The sequence below is a fragment of the Oryctolagus cuniculus genome, chromosome 1 (assembly GCF_964237555.1).
Source record: "Oryctolagus cuniculus chromosome 1, mOryCun1.1, whole genome shotgun sequence".
Classification (NCBI taxonomy): Eukaryota; Metazoa; Chordata; class Mammalia; order Lagomorpha; family Leporidae; genus Oryctolagus; species Oryctolagus cuniculus.
Window position 1 is genome coordinate 54,286,429 of NC_091432.1, and position 23,636 is coordinate 54,310,064.

The 23,636-nt window shown below is 35.7% G+C and overlaps 1 protein-coding gene across 8 annotated transcripts in view; it reads right to left on the reverse strand.

Annotated features, from left to right (window-relative positions):
* The window catches only part of USP47 (ubiquitin specific peptidase 47), a 115,431-nt gene that overhangs the window by 21,373 nt on the left and 70,422 nt on the right, over nucleotides 1-23,636 (reverse strand). For all 8 annotated transcript variants that reach the window (XM_070073260.1, XM_008266247.4, XM_051824800.2 and 5 more), the window contains 9 exons: nucleotides 17,781-17,876; nucleotides 17,540-17,692; nucleotides 15,359-15,526; nucleotides 8,756-8,887; nucleotides 7,957-8,033; nucleotides 7,320-7,375; nucleotides 5,772-5,884; nucleotides 4,221-4,325; nucleotides 1,789-1,996 (listed from right to left, as the gene is read on the reverse strand). In XM_070073260.1, coding sequence (XP_069929361.1) covers nucleotides 1,789-1,996; nucleotides 4,221-4,325; nucleotides 5,772-5,884; nucleotides 7,320-7,375; nucleotides 7,957-8,033; nucleotides 8,756-8,887; nucleotides 15,359-15,526; nucleotides 17,540-17,692; nucleotides 17,781-17,876 — 1,108 coding nt within the window. The remainder of the gene's footprint in view (nucleotides 1-1,788; nucleotides 1,997-4,220; nucleotides 4,326-5,771; nucleotides 5,885-7,319; nucleotides 7,376-7,956; nucleotides 8,034-8,755; nucleotides 8,888-15,358; nucleotides 15,527-17,539; nucleotides 17,693-17,780; nucleotides 17,877-23,636) is intronic.

Consider the following 23,636-nt stretch of genomic DNA (forward strand, 5'->3'; position numbering starts at 1 on the left):
GCAAGAAAGCTAGAGTCAAGACACACAGAAAGAACTCTGTAAAATAAATTAAAACATTTTGACTTTCTCCTATTTATTATAATTTATATACAGTGATTACTAGAAAATTCTGGACATGAGAAAGACAAGGTAACTATCTTTAGGGACTGCTTTGGATAAACTAGGAACATTGTATTTTGCTTTCCAATTGGTCTCAAAGGAAGAAAACAGTAATACTGAGTGAATATAATAGATTTAATGAAGAAAGACAAGGCTGAATTCCTGGAACCAGAAGAAGAGGAGAAGACAAAGAAACATTTTTTTTTTTTTTTTTTTTTTTGACAGGCAGAGTGGACAGTGAGAGAGAGAGACAGAGAGAAAGGTCTTCCTTTGCCATTGGTTCACCCTCCAATGGCCGCCGCGGCCGGCGCGTTGCAGCCGGTGCACCACGCTGATCAATGGCAGGAGCCAGGTACTTATCCTGGTCTCCCATGGGGTGCAGGGCCCAAGCACTTGGGCCATCCTCCACTGCACTCCCGGGCCACAGCAGAGAGCTGACCTGGAAGAGGGGCAACCTGGACAGATTCTAGTCCCGACTGGGACTAGAACCCGGTGTGCCAGCGCCGCAAGGCGGAGGATTAGCCTAGTGAGCCGCGGCGCTGGCCCAGAAACATCTTAAATACTGACAGTGATGGGGTTACAAAAATACCCTTCCAAAGAGATCCTGAAAACGCAGACCCTTGAATGACATAGTTTGAATTACACAGGTCCACTTACATGTGGTTTTTTTTATTTTTGGCATGGGGGAAAGATCTGTGATAATTTTAAAAACCTCACAGACCTATTGCATAACTTAGAAATATCTAAAAAATTAAGAAAAGTATGTCACAAGTGCATAAAAATATGTAGATAATTGTCTATTTTATTATTTATTACGATAAAATACATAAAAATTTAGTATGAAAAGTTAACATTTTCAAAACTTATGCACACAAACACAGCTCATATATGGTGTTATCTGTAGTTGAGAAAAATGTAAATAAAGATGCAGCATTACATTATAACTGCACAAAAATTATCTGTATTATGTACTGCACTACGGTAATAATCTTGAAGCCACTTCCTGTTACTACTGTGGTGAGCTCACTCAAGTGTTGCGAGTATCCACTTAAAATGTGGTACGATGCTAATCATCTCTGCATGAGTAGTTCCTCTCTCCAATAAATTATGCATTGTAGCAAAAAGTGATCTTTTGTGGTTCTTATGTATTTTTCATCATATGTAATACACATAACATACAAAAGACCTGTTCATCAACTGTTTATATCATGGGTAAGGCTTCCAGTCAAGAATAGGCTATTAGAAGTTAGGAGATTAATGCCCCTGACTTCCACCTTGTCCAAGGGTCGACTATATTTCTGAGACTTTATGGGAATACACTTCTTTGAACCAAGGTTTGGGGATAGGAGGCAAAAGAATAGGAGAACAGAGTCAGGGACAGACAGACAGACAGATGGTCCTAAGAGACAAGCTGGTAACTTTAGGGATTTACTGCATCTTTAGAATGATTCAATACTAAATCATTCAGTTCTACATATTCAAGAAATTCTGTTGCTGTTAGTTTTTTAATTATGTGTATTGCTGTTGGCAAGTAACCCAGAAATTAATTTCAAAGTCCAAACGTGTCAAAATTACTCTACATTATAAGAACATATTGAAAATTCTAAATTACATTCACTTTCGAAAACAAAAACCTTTTCATGACAACTTTAAGTACACTGTAACTCAAAGCACTAAAAAACTGCTTACCTCCAGGTTTGTAAGACTGGAAAACTTGATCAGGCTTTCTTGTCTCCAACAGCAGATCAAACATATATGTTGATTTGACTCCACCTAGTAGAAGTCCCATTGGTGTATCTTCTTCTCCTTCATATGATCGTTCTAGATAATCATGAAACTCATCATACTTCACAAGGCGACAACAATCCAGAGGTATTACCTCTTCTAAATCCATCATCTAAAAGAAAACAACCCCCACAGCAAAAAGAAAAAAAAATATATCTATATAAAGTGTTTAAGTCTGCTATGTAATAATTCTACATTAAGTCCTAATGCACAATAAAAGCCACGTTTATAATATGCATCTAAGTTAAAGGAAGAAATTAAATTTATTTTAAAATTACCATGTTTCATCATCCCTCAAATGATACAAACTGTGCACATTCTAAACTTTAGTTGCACTCAAAATCAACGATTATTTATTGCTTTGTAATCACAAAGCTGGAACCCTAAGAGGAAAACAAGCAGCTAACCAATTAGAATATGCATCTTTTGTTTTCACAATCCACTCTGGAGAAGCGATAATACGCGGATCTCGTAACATCTTCCTAAGTATGGCAGCGCAGCAGATCTCCTTAGGTTACCACAAAGGCTGCAGCTTTGATGTCTTCCAAGGGTCACTCCACTCCTCCACAGACATTCCCTTTAATATTGGCCTCCACAGGACCTATAGCTCCCAGCATGGGCATTTCTATCCAAAAATTGCCCTTTAGCACATGTCACTGGTGGATTTAATGTAACCTGGAAGCAGTATGTCTTGAGAGGACAATAAGCTTCCTAGAAGGGATTCATGCATGGAAGTAGTCAACGTCCATTTAAAGCTTGTGATTATGACTCTAAACACAGCGTTGCAAGCCTTGGGGTGTCCCCACTGATCTCCACTCACCCTCCACTCTCATTCTGAGATAAAACTGATTTCTCTCTTCTGTTTGACAGTTTTTATTTATGAACTTTTACTTCCTATTTTCAAGACAATGTTTCCTTCCCACATTAAAAAACTACAGAATATTAATAAGCTACCTTTGTTGCTATCACTGGTTGACCTTACTATGGAAAACAGTTTTGTTGCTAAGTCATTTGCTCCACTTTGGTCTCACTACAGTTTTGTGGGGCTGCAGCTTATGATGCTACGTGTAAAGGATCTGTTGCATAATCAGGCAATTCCAGGGCCAGCCATTCATTTGGTTTGCTCATTCACAGACCCACCCAATTTTTTGATTCTCCTATAGACCAGGCAAGAGTACTAAAACTGCAAGCAAAACCGTAACTGTAAGCAAAACCAGAGTGGTCTTTACCCTTGTTAGAGGACAGGATACTAAAATAACACATTTGACAAGTGCTTCTCAAGCTTTAGTATGCTTAAGAATCACCTAAGATACTTGTTTAAAATTTGTATTGCCAGGCTCCAACAAAAAAATTCTAATTCACTTGCAGGTATTAGCATTTTTAATAAGACTAGGATTCTGGTGTAGGCTGAGCTGGATCACAATTTGAGAAAAAACTTCACCTATCTTGTGTGCTGTTTTTACTTCTCTCGTGGGCTCTACATATAATTATATATGAAAGGATTTAGCATGCAATGTTTTTCTCTAGGTGTTGACTATTCATGTCAGCCAAGTTCTGGTAATGATTACATACAGAGGGGATTAAAAAAGAATCTGTCCCTCAGTATCACAAATGCTATTTAGAATGGTCAAAGAGTGCTTCCCTTTCTAGGTACTATTCAAAACCCACTAATAATTTTCCATTATTCTTAGGAAAAAATGCAAACTTCTACTCCTACAACATCTGTAATTTCATTTTATGCTACTCTGCATTCCTCAAGGCAGCCTGCACACACTACTGCTCTTCAGAGTTTCTTGCATGTGCCAAGCACTTCCTCACCTCAGAGTGTCCCCTTCTCAAAGTTGAAGGCTCAGAATAAACCATGTCAATATACTTAGGCTACCCAACACTGAAATTATTTATAGTATTTAAACAATAAAATAACTGCAGGTTGTGATGTTTAGATAATTTTTATTTTTTTTCCCAGCAGATTATAAATTCCCTGAGGACACTGACCATGGTCTTTTTCCTGTCTTATCCATGTGTATCATGCTGTCTTGCTCACTAGGGTATCTCTCAGGCCTCATACAATAAGTAACTCAATAAATATGTGTTAACTGAACAGAAAGAACACATATTTTGTTTCTAATACAATTCTGAGTTCTAGAAAGTCTGAAGTGGTCCTCAGAGTAAGAAAATTCTCAAGATCAACTGTCTATGTTCTGAAACAGTTATAAACTGTATGAAATGTATGAATTAATAGGCTATCAAAGTTACTGTAAATGTTTCTATTATTATAATAAAAACCTGTGAAATCAATATTATATAAGCTATCAATTTAGTGAAATTAAACATACCTTGTAAGCCATTTCTACTGCTTCCTTTAAGGTCTTATCTTTATGAACCTCCAATTTATTTTCCATCATTACTTGTTTCACAGGATGCAAACAGAATAATTTTATCTAGAAAAAGTAAAGTATCACCATTATCAATCCAGTTTATTAACAAAGTTAACTTTTTGCATACATCATTTTTCCTAATTGTCAAAATACTGTGATTTAAAATTTTTATTTATTTATTTATTTATTTATTTTCATTTGAAAGGTAGAGAGAAAGAGACAAGCAGAAACAGAGAGATATCTAAAATTCTTGCAAGAGCTGGTGCTAGGCCATGCCAAAGCCAGGAGCCCAGAAATGCATTCAGGTCTCCCATGTGGATGGCAGAGAACCAACCACCTCAGCCATCATCTACTGCCTCCCAGAGTGTGTATCAGCAGGAAGCTGAATCAGAAGCATAGTAGCCAGGACTTGAACCAGGCATATTGATATTGGATGTGGGTGTCCTAAATGGAAACTTAACCACTGCATCAAACACACTGTGAAATAACTAAAAAAAAAATAAAATTGAGATAATTATTTCTTGTGTCTACATTTCTCACTTGATTGACTATGACTCCTATCAAAAAATTCAAAAACAATAATTTTAACTACTCATTTCTTTATAAGCATGTGTCATAACTTATGTAATCATTCTCCAACTGATAAGCCCTCAAGACGTTTCCAATATTTTCTTGGTTTGGAAAATATGTCATTAGCAATATTTCCATAAGAGAAAGTATATAAAAGATACTGAATCCGCTTAAGGATCTTGATAAATGCTTCTCAGTTTTTACTCAGAAAGATTTTAATGATTTATTCTTCTCATGGTAGGTTGAGAATGTCTACCTCAACATAACTTCACCAGCCCCAAACACTATCGCTTGTATTATTAGGTATTTATGCATCAAATCAAATCAAGTTTTACCTTTGTAGCTAAGTTGCTTTCAGGGGTAGGGAATGTCTGGCCCACGAAATCATTTTGTCTGACCCCACCAAGGAAACCTGCAGTTGGGACTCAAAATTAGGTAAATTTATAGCAGGCTAATTTTTAAGTTCATAATTTTGTATGGCTGTGAATAATGTTATAAATATCCAGCGCCCTGGGTTCTGGTCCCGGTTGGGGCGCTGGATTCTGTCCCGGTTGCTCCTCTTCCAGGCCAGCTCTGCTGTGGCCTGGGAGTGCAGTGGAGGATGGCCCAAGTGCTTGGGCCCTGCACCCCATGGGAGACCAGGAGGAGGCGCCTGGCTCCTGGCTTCGGATCGGCACAGTGCACTGGCTGTGGTGGCCATTTGGGGGGTGAACTGGCGGAGGGGGGCCTTTCTCTCTGTCTTTCTCTCTCACTATCTGGCTCTGCTTGTCAAAAAAAAAAAAAAAAAAAAAATCCAAATGGTCCTTGGCAGAAAAAAGGCTTTCCATTCCTGCTACATGATCGTGATGGCATAACTGTCTGTAGACTTAATCTAATGAGTTAATTTTAAGAAAAGCATTTCAGCAAACTTAGCACTTTTCAATCAAAAGCACACCTAACCTTGCACGTGTTGCGTTCAATTTCTCGTTGCCTCTTTTCTTGTTCTTCCAATTCTCTCTCTCTCTGCACCAGGTTTCTAATATGTTCTGGATATTCATCCACTTCTAAAAATTCTATTAATAAAAACAGGAGAAGATAGTGTCACTGAAATCAAGCTTTATTCACTCGGTTCTACTCTGCTGCCATATTATACACCTGGTATTATACCATTCGTGGAAATGTATCTCAATTATCCTATCTCAATCTGGAACATAAGCTTCTTCCAGACAAAGGTAAAGAGTAATGAAAATGATACATGCTCAGTTCTTGTATTTTAAAAAGTTATATTATCTATCCATAAAAGCCCCTGGATCCAGAACAACTCGAGTATATACAGAGTAAGATTTTAAGATGGGAAACTCCCTCTAAAATTCAAAAACAACTAATTTCTGCCTTTAAACTGTGCCACCATTTTCAAATTGTGTAACCTTGAACAAGTTTATTTCTCTAGACCTAGTTTTCTTTAGCTAATTAATAACACCTACCCTATACAATTACTTGGGACATAATATTTAATAAATGTAGTTGCTGTTCTAAAACAATGCTATTTATGTTATTATTCTCATATATTATTATCTACTTTGTCCTCAAAGTACTCTTTTAACTGCTTCCTACCCAAAGAAGGCAGTCACAAAACTCCTAACTTTATCTGTTCCAGTCTTCCCTCCTTGTGCTGTAAGATTCATATGAATACAGGAAAAGTGGTCACCGTTTCTGAGGTTACTTTTAAACAACCATTTAAAGGAAAACAGTATATACAAGGAGTGGTGATCACTGACCTACACGTGAATTATTTTACGAATTTTTAAAAATGATAAAAACTTCATATTAACTCAAAGTATTAAAGGTTAATAATATAAGACTATGAAACTACTTAATGAATTTAATGATTATTTGACATTAAACAGGGAGAACAATTCATACCAAAAATATGCCTTTTTGGAAAGTAAAAATTGTTTTTACAAAGGAGCTCTAATTTTTAAATATTCCATATCAACTCCTACAGCGCCCTCTGGTGCTTCATCACAAAATCAAAGGAAGAGTTACTGGAAGGCTGGATCCACACAGGTCAATGAATCACAATCTTAGCTTGCATTCAGGTGGCTATGATCTGAGACAAGTTAATCTTTGGGATACTTTCTTTATGATGCAATAAAAATGTTTACTTCTGCTTTTAAATCTCTGATCTGAAATGACTTCCTGTTATAATTTCCCTTAATTTTTTCATTAGTTCCACAATAATTTCTTGAACACTATGTAACAGACCTTGGAATACAGTTTTGTCTAAGTCTTGTATCAATCTAATAAAGGTTTAAAAAATGTGAATACATTATAATGCTTAAAACAGATTCACTAATAGCATGGTCATTTCTAAACAATCTTTATAATTAATACTATCAGGTACAAGAAAACTTAATTTCCTATCATGTATAAAACAAATTAGCTTGGAATACAAACCAAATTAGTTTATATTACAGACTAAAATCAAATACCCATAGGTTGACATACTTGCATTTCTTGCTGGATCTTTCAGTCTATATATCAGCATATATGCATTTGTAGAGCTGGCAGAAATATAAAAAAAATTAAGAGACAAAAAAAGAAGATGGTAAAGATTCCACTTCCTATCATTAAATAATTATTTTAAATTGTAAAGTTTCTTTCAAATGATTAGAAATGCATGCTACTGTTCAGGGACACATCCAAATTTAAAACATCCCAAAAAACGGAAAAATCTACTTTGTTTTTAATTACAGATTTATGAGAAGATTTCTCTCTCTTTTTGATAAGATAGTGAAGAGTAAAACCATACTGGAGTGACTGCAACAGTGAAGTTCAGAGTCAGCAAATTTTTTCTGGAGGGGCCAAAGAGTAAAAATCTTGGGTTCTACAGGGCACACTGGTCTGTGCTACAACCACTCAAAGATGTTTTTTGTAGAGTGAAAGCACAGACTTATGCTATATAAACAAGTAACTATGTCCATGTTCAATAAAACTTTATTCTCCAAATATGGAAATGGATGGGATTTGGCTCATGGGTTGTAGTTTCCTGATCTCTGGGTTAAGTCTTGAATGATTATGAAACACTGAGACACTATATTAATTCTAACTTATAAACAATAAAATTTGGGAAATGACTTTTTACCTTGCAAAAGCACTAGAATAATAGCCTCTGCTTCCTGAAGATCCACCATGCGTTTTCTTAATGTCCTCTTGTGTTATCTAGAGAGTTGTCAGATTATTTCCTTTTTTAAAATGAAATCTATAACAACATTCTATTAAGATCAATATGTAACCCAATCTTTTAACATCACAGTTAGATGCTACATAAGATCTTCAGATACCAATTCATAATATTTAGTCATGAAGCACATTTGAAGGCTTCAAGGCAAGAGGAAAACTGGTAGTCTAATTTGGGAAATATGTAACAAGTCTCAAACAAACTGACAAAGAAAGGCTGGCACAAGCCACAGTCTGCGGCGCCAGCATCCCATTTAGGTGGCAGTTGGGGACCTGGCTATTCCACGTCCAATGTAGCTCCCTGATAATGTGCCTGGGAAAGCAGCGGAGGATAGCCCAAGTCCTTGGGCTCTTGCATCCATGTAGGAGACCCAGAAGAAGCTCCTCGATCCTGGCTTTGTCCTGGTCCAGCCATGGCTGCCGTGGCCATTTGGGGAGTGAACCAGCAGATGGAAGACCTCTCTCCTCTCTGTCTGTCTGTCCCTCTCTCACTGTAACATTCTGCCTTTCAAATAAATAAACAAATCTTAACAAAAAACAATAAGCAACAGCAGAAAATCTAATGAAGCAAAAATGGAAGGCGACATGACATGGCTCTTAAGATGTATTTCTAGACAGATTTTCCCATTTATAGTAAGACCAACTGTTGACTAGAAATATTCCTACTCCTTTCAGAACAATAATATTAAAAGATACCTCCTTACCCTGCTCACATGTTGATCATTGAAGCTGTACCACTGCTCATCACTGAATGACTTTATACAAGCATAATAATGGCCACCAGCAGCACTCCCCGAATGAACCATAACAGAGAAGAGCTCATAGATCAAGGAATTCTAAGAGGAAAACATATAAGTAACTCAGAGGACAGAAAAACATGAAACTCTTAGTTTGTCAGTGCTGTAATATGATAGTTGTCCTATGTATTATAAGTCAACTTTCCCTGAAAATATGATTAAAATTTCAAGTCACCAAATTATTTTATACAAAAATAAACTCCTCAAGTTTCATTCAATATATTCCTTCGTTTTATTTATTCCATAACCTGTGAACCTATATGTAACTCTAAATATAAGGTTAAAATTTATTTATTTATGTTCAAATAAAATAGTTTTATATGACATCCACACAGTGACCTACTGAATTAATATTTCCCACTTAACGTTAAGAATGAATCCCAAATTATATCTATAATAAATTAAAATTATTTCTTAATAGTTTCTTATTCTGTAAATAATTATTCATTGTTTAGAACTAAAGAGTATTTTAGGCAAATTTCAAGTATTTGTGAAAGAAAAAAAGAATGAAAAAGGAATTGATAAAATAAGTGATTTACAAATTCTTTGTTTTTATATTTAGGACTGTCTTTTCTTTCAGGAGCTGAGGTACGCCACAGCTACAAGCAATATGAGACCTTATAGATCAAATGCCACCATAAAATGTATAATGAGGAAGACAGAAATAGGCAAGAGAGTTAAAAAGTCAATTTGGAGGCTGGCGTTGTGGTGTAATAGGTTAAGCCTTTGCCTGTGTTTCCACTGCCGGCCTCCCATGTGGATGCCAGCTTGTGTCCTGGCTGCTCTTCTTCTGATTTAGCTCCTTGCTAGTGGCCTGGGAAAGCAGTGGAAGATGGTCCAAGTGCCTGGGCACCTGCACCCACATGGGAGACCTGGAAGAAACTCCTGGCTCCTGGATTCAGCCCAGCTCCAGTTGTTGTGGAGTGAACCAGAAGATTGAAGACTTCGGTCTCTGCCTCTCTTTGTCTATAACTCTGTTTCTCAAATAAATAAATAAATCTTAAAAAAAAAAAAGGTCTGTTTATCAAAGATGATCCTCCCGTTGGTAGCAAGTCTTTCTTCATTTCCTTTTCTGTAAAGAATTAGAGCTTCTCTATTTCTTTAGCCTAAAAAACATTTGAGCCTCCTTAAACTCTCAAGATATTGCAGCTTAATGAATTCCTACAACAAACTGCAAATTCCTTTTGTGGTTCATATTCCTAAAACTAAAATTAATCACAGTGGTGGTAGGGAGAAGGATTCAAGATTTACTTTTAATCCAGAATTTAAATGTATTAAAGCCTTGGACAACTTATAAAATGTGGTAACTCCAGGCTAGTAAAGTGCTATAATTGTAGTTAGTGCATACAGTTCATTATCATAAGTTTTCCACACATCAAATCTTTAAGAAAAAAAAAAAAAAAACCTCTGCAAGTGTGAAGAAACAAACTTAAGTATCCTAAAAAGAATTTCAAACACTAGAAAAAACTCGACAGAGCTGAATATTATGAATAATATGATAACCAGGGCCCCTAGTAACAACAAACAATCAAGTGCTATGCATTTTTTATGTTTCATCATAATAGTCAAACAAAATTTCTAGCCGGCGCCGCGGCTCACTAGGCTAATCCTCTGCCTTGCAGCGCCGGCACACTGGGTTCTAGTCCCGGTCGGGGCACCGGATTCTGTCCCGGCTGCCCCTCTTCCAGGCCAGCTCTCTGCTGTGGCCAGGGAGTGCAGTGGAGGATGGCCCAAGTGCTTGGGCCCTGCACCCCATGGGAGACCAGGAGAAGTACCTGGCTCCTGCCATTGGATCAGCGCGGTGCGCCGGCCACAGCGCGCTGGTGGCAGTGGCCATTGGAGGGTGAACCAACAGCAAAGGAAGACCTTTCTCTCTGTCTCTCTCTCTCACTGTCCACTCTGCTTGTCAAAAAAAAAAAAAAAAAAAAATTTCTTTCCTGGAAAATTATGATGGTAGTAACTTCTATATGACAAAAATGATGGTGATTCCTAGGACATGAAACATCTTCCAAGTGAGAATGGTATTTATCATAAGCAAAAGATAACACTGTCTATATGAAAGTATAAGGGTTCTCAAAGGCAATGATAAGAAGTAGGAAGGGCAGTAATGGTTACTTCATCCAAACCTAGAATGGTAATTGTAAATTAAAAAACATTCTAACATTCTATTATCTTTTAATACTTTTTATCAAAGCACTACATTACTCAAATAAAAAGGGTATAAATCTTCAAACACAGTTCTGACAAACAGAATCACAAATTTCTGCATCTGGGTAGAACAAGAGAAAGCATCTAGTCCAAACTCCTCCAAAATGTAGCCAATGAAAGGCTCACAGATTAAATGATTTGCCCAAAGTGATACACCTTGTTAGCAGCTAAGTCAGAACTACAATCTAGATCACCTGACTCTCTAATGCATGGGAAAACTACTGAGTAATGTAGGCTTTGCAGGCCATCAGATCTGTCACCTCAGATCTCAACTCAGCCTCAGCCATTACAGCATCAAACTGACCTCAGACAACAAGGGAAATAACTCGAGTTGTTATGTTCCAATAAATCTTATTTTCAAAAAGAGGTAGCATGAAGCAACACACCCTGAAGTTCAGAGAATACCAAGCAGTATAATTATTTTTAAAAAGCCAGAAATACTGCTACATTTTGGCATTTCATATACAAAGTGCACAAAACCAAAGATAAATCAAACAACATCCAAGAAATTCAGAGAGGGAAAGCACCTATCTAAACTATCTAAAGAGAAACAAGGATAAAAATTACAGCACATTTTCATTACAGAACACAAAAGCAAGAAAAGTATAAGAATCTTCAATCCAGTAGAATAATCCTTCAAATGTAAAGAACAGAAACTAGAAGTCACCAGCAAAAGGAAAAGTGGAAAATTCACAAATATGTAAAAATTAAACAACACACTCTGTGAACAGCCAATGGGTCACAGGGGCAATCACAGCAGAAATTAGAAAACATCCTGAAACAAGTTAAAATGAAAATGAAACACACCAAAAACTTATACAATGTAGCAAAAGTAGTACTAAGAAGGACACTTCTAGCAGTAAATGCACACATTAAAGAAAAAAGACCTGACTAAACAACCTAACTCTACACTTCAAGGAAAGAACTAGAGAACAAACTAAACTCAAACAAAGCAAAAGGAAGGAAGCAATAAAGATTAGAGCAGAAATAGAGAACAGAAAACAAAAGCATTACTTAATACCAATATCAAAGATACTATAAGAAAAAAGGTATAAACCAATATTCTTTTTAAAAAAAGATTCATTTATTTATTTGAAAGTCAGAGAGAGAGAGAGAGAGATATTTTCCATCCGCTAGTTCAAAAACCACATGATCCTCTCAAGTGATACAGAAAAAAAAGTCTGAAAAACTCAATACCCTTTCATTATAAAAACACCCAAACAAACAAAGACTAGAGAGAAATTAACATAATAAAGACTACAAACGAAAAGGTCACAGCTTACATCATATTCAATGATGAAAAACTAAAAATTTTCCCTCGAAGATCAGCACCAAGGCAAGGACGCCCACTCTTACCACTTCTATTCTATATAGTACTGTAGTCCTAACCAGAGGAATCAAGCAAGAACAAAAGACATCCAAATAGTATAGGAAGAAATAAAATGATCTCTGTTCACAGATGACATAATCTTGTTTGCAGTAAACTCTAAAGATTCTACAAAAAAATAAATCGATTTAAACTGATAAATTCAGCAAAGTTGCAAGATACACAAATCAACACATAAAAATATCAGGTGTGATGCAAAACACCATCAATGGACAATCTAAAAAGAAAGAAAACAATCCCATTTACAGTAGCATCAGAAAGGATAAAATGTTTAGGAATAAACTTAACCAAGGAGACAGAAGACTTGTACAGCAAAACCTACAAAACACTGTGGAAAGAAAATAAAGACACAAATAATTGGAAACATATCCTGTGTTTGTAAACTAGAAGACATAATATTATCCAAGTGTTACACTACACAAAGTGATCTACAGATTTAATGTGATTTCTAGAAAAATCCTAATGGCACTTTTTTTTTTTTTTTTTTTGCAGAATTGGAATAGAAGACCTCTCTCTTTCTGTCTCTACCTCTATCTGTAACTCTGTCTTTCAAATAAATAAAATAAATCTTTAAAAAAAGAAGAAAACACTATGGTAGTTCCTCAAAGTTGAAAGTGAAATTAACATACAATTCAGTCATACTGCTTCTGTGATACAAAGAACTGAAAACAGAGTTTCAAACACGTATCTGCATATTCATGTTCATAGCAGCCACAATTTCTAAAAGCAACAAAATGGAAGCAATCTAAATGTCTAGCAACTAATATACAATGGAATATGAGGGTACTTCAAAAAATTCATGGAAAAATAGAATTAAAATGTCTTGGTGAAAAAAATTTGAAGTCTCTGCAATTTTATCGAAACAGGCATTTTTCATGAACTTTTGAAATTTTCTCCATATGAAAGGATTTCAAACTTTTTTGCACCAAAATAAACATTGTTTAATTCTATTTTCCAGAAACTTTTTAAAGTGCCCTTGTATTACTAGGCTTTAAAAAGGAATGAAATTATGATACATGTTAACAATATGAATGGTCTTTAAAGGCATTACGCTAAGTGAAATAAGCTAGTTACAGGAAGACAAATACCAGGGTGAGTGTATGTGTGTGGTGGGGTGTGAGCATACTGTGGCATAGCAGGTTAAGCCACCACTTGTGTTGTCCACTTCCCATATCTGAGTCTGGTTCAGGCTCCAGCTCCTTTGTTTCCCATCCAGCTTCCGGCTAATGCACATGGGAAGCAGGGAATGATAGCTTAAGTACTTGAGTTCCTGCCACTCATGTGACAGATCCAGATGAAGTGTCTGGCTCTGGCTTTAGTCTGGCTCAATCTTGGCTGTTGTGGCCATTTGGGGAGAGAACCAGCAATGGAAGAGCTCTGTCTTTCTCTCTTGGCCACCTATCCTTTCAAATAAATACATACATCTTTTAAAAAAGGAGACAAATACTGTATTATTCCTCTTATGTGAGGTATCTAAAATAGTAAAACTCATAGAAATTAGAGGATATGTGCTAGGGGATGAGAGTAAGGGATGATCCAGGGACTTGTTTAATGCACATAAATTTCAGTTTTGAAAGATAAAAGAGCTTTAAATGATAAAAGAATTGTGTAACAACGTGCATATCATTCCCAATATTGTAATGTACACTTAAAAATAGTTAAGATGGTAAATTTTGTTTTTGATCCAATATGTAAAAAAGTGAAGAAGAAACAAACATTTCCTTAGATTTTCAAACCATGAACAGTTGATCTGTCATGCAAAAAATGTAAAAAGGAGGAAGATGACATGCGTTAGTAACCTGGATCCGCATAAAAAAAGAAAGAGCATCAGAGAAGGAATCAATGAAGGTAAAATGAAATACTGATACTTCTTATACCTAACTGATTTACAAGGTGGTAATCTGGTTGAAGCACGAATAGTAACAAATCTATAGGATGATGACAGCATATGGGTAAGTGAAATGATTGTCAGCAATGTCATAAGAGATGGGATGCAGCCACTGGGAATGTTTTGATACCAGGTACCACAAACTAAGATGAAGCAGCACAGTATTATTTTAAGGTCAATTAAGAATAGTTAAAAATGTACATTATAAACTCTAGAGCAAACATTTAAAAAAATCTTTTAAAAACAGAATTAGTAAGCTAAGAGAGATAAAAATTTGAAATTCATGCAGTCTTTCACAATAAGCATCTTCTACAAACTTTCAGAAGTACCTTTCTACTATAAAAAATGCTTCGGATGAGAAGTGTTTCAGATCTTAAGGCTTTTTATTTTTTGGAATATTTGCATAGACTGAGCATTCCTAATTCAAAAATCTGAAATCTGAAATTCTCCAAAATTCAAAATGTTTTGTATGCCAATGCTCAAAATAGATTTTTTTGAATTAGGCATGCCTAACATATACATTTTAAAAAACAAGTATTTTTAAGGGATTTTAGCTTTGAAAAATTAATTTCTTTTAAAGAAAACTTCATCAGTCATACCAGCTATAAAATTAGACAGCAGCTCAGGGAATACTTAATTCTCTCTTTTAATTAAAAAAATTAAAAAAAAAAAAAACCTGTAAAACATATCTTTTCAGAGAGGGTATTTGGCACAGTTGTTAAGATGCTGATTAGGAAGTCTGCATCCCATATCAAAGTATCTGGGTTCAATACCCTGCTCTGGCTCCTGACACAAGCTTCCTGTTAATGCACACTCTAGCAGGCAGCAGTGATGACTCAAGTATTTGGGTTCCTCTACCATAATGGGAGACCAGGGATTGTGTACCAGTCTCTTGGCTTTGATCTAGCAGAGACTTGGCAGTTGCAGGCATCTGGGGTGTGAACCAAGGGATGGGAGCTCCCTCTGTATCTCTTTGCCCCTCTGCCTTTAAAATGAATACATTTAAAGAAAAAATGTCTTAAAGTACCTTTTCGAGTCCAGGTTTTGAAATCTTTTCATTTCCACTATTGTTTTCAAGGCAGATCCCTTCATCAACACCATCATCATTGGAGAAATCGTTGCTCATCTGATCACTATGACAGCTACCTTCATTTTCTGCTCCACTGTCAGTGCAACTCTCAGTCTGAGGAGATTTCTTAATAAAACATAATGATCTTAAAATTCTGAGCCAAATACAGGGAAAATATATTCAGCAAAACTTTTCACTTGTATACTGCTAACTTTTTCACATAGTTTGGCAACTTGTTAATAATATTTATTTATTTTATTCTCTTAAAAGTGAAAACTTAAATAAATTTATTCAAAGAAAACATGTATTTTAAAAGCATTTCTACCATGGACTTAAAATTCTAATATAAACTATAGAATTAGAATTCTATTAAGCCCTATTTCTGTTTATCATTGCAAAGTAATGTAAATTACCATTTTTTTTCAGCCAAATCCTTAAAAGCAGAGAACCTGAACTCCCAAACAAGTGACTTTTATTCTCAAATCTTAAAGAACAATTAAGTCTAATACTGTTAGATATTATAAATAATTAGGAAAATAAGACATTGGCTCTATCCTCAAGAACTTTATGCTGTGGTTTATAGGAGGTAGACATGTAACTTTTCTATGTTTTATGGTTTTAAAATCACATTCACATGAATTTAATTTGAGTAATTTGACTTCTTGAAATCCTCAAACAACTCTTTCTCTCTTTTCCTTTTATACCAAAAACTATTTATTTAAATGGTTTTGGAATTCTCAAAGATGCATGCTCTTAGTGGGTGCGAGGTAATGCACAGAAGCTCTTGAATGAAACAAGCAGTATATAAACACAAACTTTCTTGCCAAGAACTTGGTTTTCTAAAGCATCTCTTCCGAGTCAAAAATTAAAACCAGAACTCCCTAAAAAGATTCTGTCAAACTTTATTCCTAGGTGTTTTCTCCTTGAAAAACATTTCACTTTATAAAGAATATATTAGGTATATACAGAAAACTGGTATAATATTGATCACCATTTGAGTAGGAATCCTATAAAGACTATGTCTCCTTTGAAAATTTGGAATACTTAGCAGTAGATCTTGTAGGTGAGGCACAAATGCCTCATTATTTTATTTTAAATCAAACCTTTTCAAAAAGTTATCTGGTCAGTTATCATTCGATAAACATCTGTTTCATCTAAGATATCTTCTTACAAAGCTATAAAATCCCATCTTAGAGAAAAGCAGAATGAGGCTCAGAAAGGTTATATGAATTATCCAAGGTCAAGAGGTTAGCAAGTAGCAGAACAAGAATTTCAACTCACATCTCAGCTAGGTCCAAAACTTGTTCTATGCCTCTTAGTACTTAACAGTACTAAAGAAAACAATGTATTTTTAAAATTATTACTATGGTGCAAAGGCATTTTTCTAACTATTATAATTAGTTTTAACCAGTAAAATATGCTTCATGGTAGTTTTGAGAATAGCGAAGACTTCTTCCTCTATTACAACTACGCTAGGTGACTGTAAATACTCCACAAAATGAAATCAGAAGAATTTCCAAAGTGGGACATCATGAATTGATCACTGAACAAGGATAGTGGAACCGGAGAATTCTGGGAGGGCAATGGGTGGAAAGAAAATGAAGTGTACTGCAAGTGTCCTTCGAAGTCCCATGCTCAAACTATTTAAATGAAGCTCCAAATGAAAAAAAAATTAAAAAAGGAAAACAGACAAAATATCTTCTAGTTTTCTATCCTAGCCAATTTAAGAGGTAGCAAACCTTAAGTGTGAATAACCCAGACACCTTAATCATTGAAAAAGATACTGAGACAAATACAAATGGTTCATTCACCCATTCACATATATTTATTCTGCATTATGTCTACAGATTAGTTTCAATAATAAAGAAATGGTGAAACATAAGATTAACATTCAAGAGAGAATTCCAGAATTGACGTCCTTATTATCTTTTCAAAGAGTACCATAAGTTACTCAGATCGAATAAAAATTTTTTAAATATAATTCTTTTTATAGAACTCAGCATCAGAATATCAGAAATGAAAAGCTTTCATGAAGAAAGTCTAAATAACATCAATGTTAAATTATCCCATACAGCTCTTTCAAAAACATAAGTATTAGTGAAAAATATTTCCTGACAAGAAAATATAATAAATATTTACCTCATCTTCAACATCAATAAATGTACTCATATCTAGCTCCTCGGGAAATGTCATTCGATCATTCAGTTTAATTCTATGCATGGTTGTATAATCAAAATCAAATCTTTTCAACTGTAAGGTCAGGAGATAAGGGAAATGTAAAAACCGAAGACCCTGGTGGGGAGGACAAAAAGGAAGGCACCATATTAAATACTGAATATTACCTCAGATAATTAACTATGAATTCCTACATGACACTTACCTTTCGAGCATCACACTTCTTCTTACAGCGTTCACAAAAATACTGATTTGGGCCATCCAAGATCTCTGGCTGGATAAATGCATGCAATGCTTCTTCCTGGAACGAAAAAATTGCTTTCTAATCACTTATTATGTTAAATAAAAAGACCTGGATACAAAAATAATGCAATGACCAAAATAGTTATAAGTAGAATGGCTGGAAAATTAGGAACCTAAAATTCATCATGGCAAAAAACGTATGAGCAGCAAAATGTTACCACTATAAAAGCAAGAAAATAATTTACTTCATTTTGCACAAGATTTTCATTCCTTAGTATTGCAAAGCACAGTTAGTTATTTCTACCTAATTGCTACTGACCTTACAATGTGCTGTTTCACTAAACCTAAAATCATCCTTGGTCTTTATATTAAAAGTTGCATACTTAAAACAGCAGTGGAAAGCATCACTTCAATCTTTCTTTAGGAGACACCTTTTTCCTTTTTAAGATTTATTTATTTATTTGAAAGTCAGAATTACACAAATAGTGGAGAGGTCTTCCAACCACTGGTTCATTCCCCAGTTGGCCGCAATGGCCAGAACCGCGCCAATCCAAAGCCAGGAGCTAGGAGCTTCCTCTGGGTCTCCCACACAGGTGCAGGGGCTCAAGCACTTGGACCATCTTCTACTGCTTTCTCAGGCCATAGCAGAGAGCTGGATCGGAAGTGGAGTGGCCAGGACTCATACTGATGCCTGTATAGCATGCCAGTACTGCAGACGGTGGCTTCACCTGCCTCGCCACAGCACTGGCCCCAGGAGATACCATTTTCTAAGCTACAAAGTAACACTGACCTTTGAAGAATATATACTATGCATCCATTTAAAAAATTACATAATCATCCTTAATCAGAATAGGTAGAGTAAATTAGCAATCGAATATTGTACTAGTTCTTTAAGCTGAAGAACACTTGGCAACCTTCTCATTGTAGGTGAGATACTGGCTCACTTGAAAATATATGATGAAGGGCCGGCACTATGGCATAGCAGGTTAAGCTGCTGCCTGCAGTGCCAGCACCCGATATGGGCACTGGTTCAAGTCCCAGCTGCTCCACTTTAGATCCAGTTCTCTGCTATGGCCTGGGAAATCAGTAGAAGATGGCCCAAGTCCTTGGGCCCCTGCACTCGCGTGGGAGACCTGGAAGAAGCTCCTGACTGGATCAGCGGAATTCCAGCCGTTGTGGCCATTTGGAGAAGACCTCTCTTTCTGCCTCTGCCTCTCTGTAACTCTGTCTTTCAAATAAATAAATAAATTTTTAAAAAAGCCAGTATTTTATATAAAAATATATGATGAGTCCTAGATTATTCACCCAGTATAGAATCATGGTTTTTCCTACCCAGTCTTAAGCCAGAAGCAACAAACTTGGCATAAATATTGTTGAAGACTCAGTATACATAAAATTAAAATTCCCTTATCTTTTTTTGGACTGTGGTCTGTTGAAGAATCAGTGGGCATGAAATTAATTTTCACTTAAAATCACTGGTTTTGCACAATTAAAAAATAAGTTAATACAGCACATAAGATTGGTTGTATAACCTCAAATTTCATCTGCTGTCTCTTCACATGTGATATAAACAGAATGTAATATTTATTACATATAAAGAAAAGCTGTAGAATTATTAAGACAAAGTATCTTCATATATTTTTCTTTGGATACAGAGCAAGTCGTTCCCCAAAAGGAAAACAAAGAAGCTAGATCTGGCAAAATGGACTTAACCTTGCCAGCAAAGCCTATAAAACTACTATCCAAGTATTGTTTGAAGTAGCTCATTTTTGATACATGATAAAACTAGGAAAAGACATGAAGAGGCTTCTAAACTCATCCAACCGCTTATTCTGTCCTCAGAACATAAGAAAGCAGTTATATTGAACAAAAGAGCTGAATTTTCCCACAGGACCGAGCATTTTACTAAGGTCATAGGAAAGGATACATTTAGGAAACAGTATTTCTTTTTTTATAGCATATTTTAAGAACAAAAAATTGGCAAATTCTGTAAAAATATAATAAAGAAGTTTTAATAGAAATCACACCTATAGCTTAACACAGACTGTCAGGCTTTCTAAGTAGAGCCAATTCGAACTGGCAAAACCCACTCATTATCTTTCAAAAGGAGGGGCAGGGAAAGAATGAAGAAATTCTGCTTTGCTGAACTAAGAGGGATATGTACACATGTGTGTGTGTGCACGTGCGTGTGTGTATTGTTAGCTGGTTTACAGTTCATAGCCAGAGATTTTTTAACATTTAAAACTTACAGAAAAGTTTAGAGAATAGAAAATTCTATGTAAACTCATCAACTTAAAAGAGTACATGAAAAATGGGATTATAAATCTATTTTAGTGACAAAACACTTTGAAATCCATGCAGTTTTTATGTAACATGCATTTGCTATGAACTTGCTACCTTTGCTTTATTTATTCCCCCAACCCTGATAATATCATGTGATTTTATCTGAACCATTTGAGAAGGCTCACACATCATGCTTTACTTCTTAGTATTTTGCGAGTTAAAAAAGATATTGTTATGTAAATATAATTACCAAGCTTAAAAATGTCCCTCATTATCAGATTTATGTATATATTCCTTCCAAGACTACTACATTAAGTAATGATGTGTCCCTCTAAGGGTACAAGGGTATCACAGTTGTAGGTCATGATCAACTTTAATTACCTGGTCAAAGTGTTTTTAAGTTTCTCCACTACATAGTTATAATTCTAATATGAAAAAACTAAGGAGACATTTGGAAATCATGCCAAAATTCTGGGCCTTCCCAAACTTTCTACCTTTGACTTTAGTATCTACTAATGGAGTCTTATCTAAACCAAATTTTAATGTAATATTTGCTTTTATAACCCAATTTGAAAATCTTTTCAACAGGCAATTTAAGTCCATTCATGTCTGATAAGATTGATATTTTTTGGTTTTATCTGAGTCACTATTATGTTATAATTATGGTATGTATTACATATTTACATTCCTTCCTCTATGTGATTTCTTCAGTTTTTTTTTACATTTTCTTTTGGTACTTAGCCAGTAATTTTGTTCTAGTAGTTACTTTCACATTTCCACTTTTCTGAGTGCCTTTAATCCTCCCTCATATCTCTTAAGTTAAGCTGCTGGTATCTGCTCTGACAATTTCAAGTGGTATTATTTGCATCCCAAACAGCTGGATCTTACTCCATGTTGACTTTTTCTTCTCCTCCTTTTTAAAGGTGGCATTCTTTGTGCTCTCACCATTTCACACTATTCTATGTACCCTTGTTTCATTTAGTCCTTGAAACCTACAATTTAATATACTAAATACTTACAAATTTTTTGCTGACACTTCCCCAGTTGGATTAAGCTCCATCCTCTATAAACTTCAAGGGCTCAAGAATACAATGTTCAGTGAGTTCCTGAATCTTCAGAACTGCTTCTTCATAGCCATCGTAACTGAAGAACTTGCCTGCATTTCAACTCCTTGTTGCTACTTTCCTTGGACTTCAAATGGCTTCTCTCCTGCCACGATTTGCATGCTGCTCTTCAGAAGTCTGATTCTAGTCCAACTTATTTTTAAAGTCTAATCGTTTACTAAAATATATGTCTTAGAGTTCACTGGGACAAGGTCACTTTTTCCAGATACATGATAGGTCCATGAAAAGGCAGACTTGATGAATCTCGTAGCTCCGGAGTTTTCTTCTTTATAGTTTCATCATTAACTTTGTTCTACTGTCTCCTTTTCTTTACAAACTCCAATTATATCAGATCTCCTTTGTGGATTTTCCACTTAACACTTTTCTGGAGGTCTTTTTTATTTCAATTCATTTGCATTTCATATTCCTCACCAGAGTTTCATTCTATTCTCACTTCAGCATTGTTATGTATTCCTTTCTAAGATATAATCTTGTCTTTTCCTTCAGTTTCTTTCCTCATCTTGAACTCCGGATTTCTTCTTCTTCTTTTTAAGCCATTCCTCTCCATAAATATTTGGATACCAGGATGTGCTTATTGGAAACTATTTAACATGGTCTAGAGGACAGTTACAGTACTGTACTTTGTGATTGTTCCCCTCTGGTGTGTTTCTGGAAGGAGGGGGTTCCAGAGCTAAAATGCTTTAATACAGATTTTCCACTTTCTTCTAACAGCAGTGTCAGAGAGGATTGACTGGTTTTCTCCCTTCTCATTTTGTGAACAGCATTCTAGGTTTGAGAGCACTTTGTCAGTTTAGTGAGGAGTGGTTTCTTGAGTGAAAAGGGGAGGAGAGGCTGGTGACTTCTCTCATTTTTGCAGGACCTTTTTTTATTTCTTGTTTTCTCTTCACTGCTATGCTTCTGAGCAGCCTCACCTGCTTCTTCATTTATGTCCTTTCCTAATCCTGCTGACTCTAAAATGTTCTCTACATAGCTAATGCTTTAAGTCATCCAAGTTCCAGTGTACAATCAGTATTTTGGCACTTGTTGTTGTCCTTTCTCAGGGGATTCTCTGTTTAGTTTCAGACCTAAAGCCCCCTCTGCTCATTTTTTCAAAAGATTTATTTATTTAAAATGCAGCATTACAGAGAGAGAGAGAGTGATCTTCTATCTGCTGGTTCATTCCCCCAAATGGCTGCAACAGCTGGGGGTGGGCCAGGCTGAAGCCAGGAGTTTCTTCTGGGTCTCTCACATGGTTGCAGGAGCCCAAGGACTTGGGCCATCTTCTGCTTCTTTCCCAGGCACATTAGCAGGAGCTAGATTGGAAATGGAGCAGCTGATCTTGAACCTGTGTCCATATGGGATTCAGGCATCACAGGAGGTGGCTGTACGACAATGCCAGCCCCTTCACAGACTTTGAACTTCCCAGTTTGATACTGTTCACATACACAGACCTTGAGATAGCAGTGAAAGCTCTGATGGAATTAGGTGTTTTGTTAATTACAGGTAATCTGAAGTTCATGGTATTCTCTTTTAGTAAATGCAAAAGGCATGAGTTACACTTCATTTGTACTCCTTTTATTCTATGATTTTTGGGGATGTGTGAAGACATTTAGATTCAAGCAGTCATTATTCTTCAGACCCAGAAACCATTTAAATCTATATTTGTATATTCTATAGCTTCTTTATTCTAGCCTTTTAATGAGTTCTCATTTAAGATACTTAAACACGAGATTGATCAGTTATAAAAATAAGCTTAGGAGCCCACATTGTGGCACAGCAGGTTAAGCCACCACCTGCAATGATGGGAACCCACATGAGTGACAATTTGAGTCCCAGCTACTCCACTTTCAATCCAGCTCCCTGTTAATGTGAATGGAAAAGCAGTGGAGGATGGCCCAAACACTTGGGCCCCTGCATCCACATGGGAGACTAAGATGAAGTTCCCAGCTCTTGGCTTTGGCCTGGCCCAGTCCTGGTTGTTGTGGCCATTTGGGGAGTGAACCACTGGACAGAAGATCTCTCTTTCTCTCCACCTAACTCTGCTTTTCAAATAAATAAATAAATCTTTAAAAAAAATAAGTTTCAGTTCATCTGACCATTCAACAAATAAATTATATAAGTGATATGGTTATACACATTTATCTGCACTTAATTAGGTACCCACACTAAACAAAAATCATGACAAACTATATTGTAGATATCAAAGAAGTAGGTTATAGACCATAAAAATGGGAAAAAATATTAAAAACATCAAATTGTTATAACATACACACACACACACACACACATCTTATCAGGAGCTGCTATGACTCTGTTGTTTTTGAAATCACTATCCATATCTTTAAACAAGCTTTGAGTTGATAATGATTATTTTTAATCATTCCCAAGAGGTAAGAAAATGTTTTGTTTTCTAAGCTTATCACACATATATT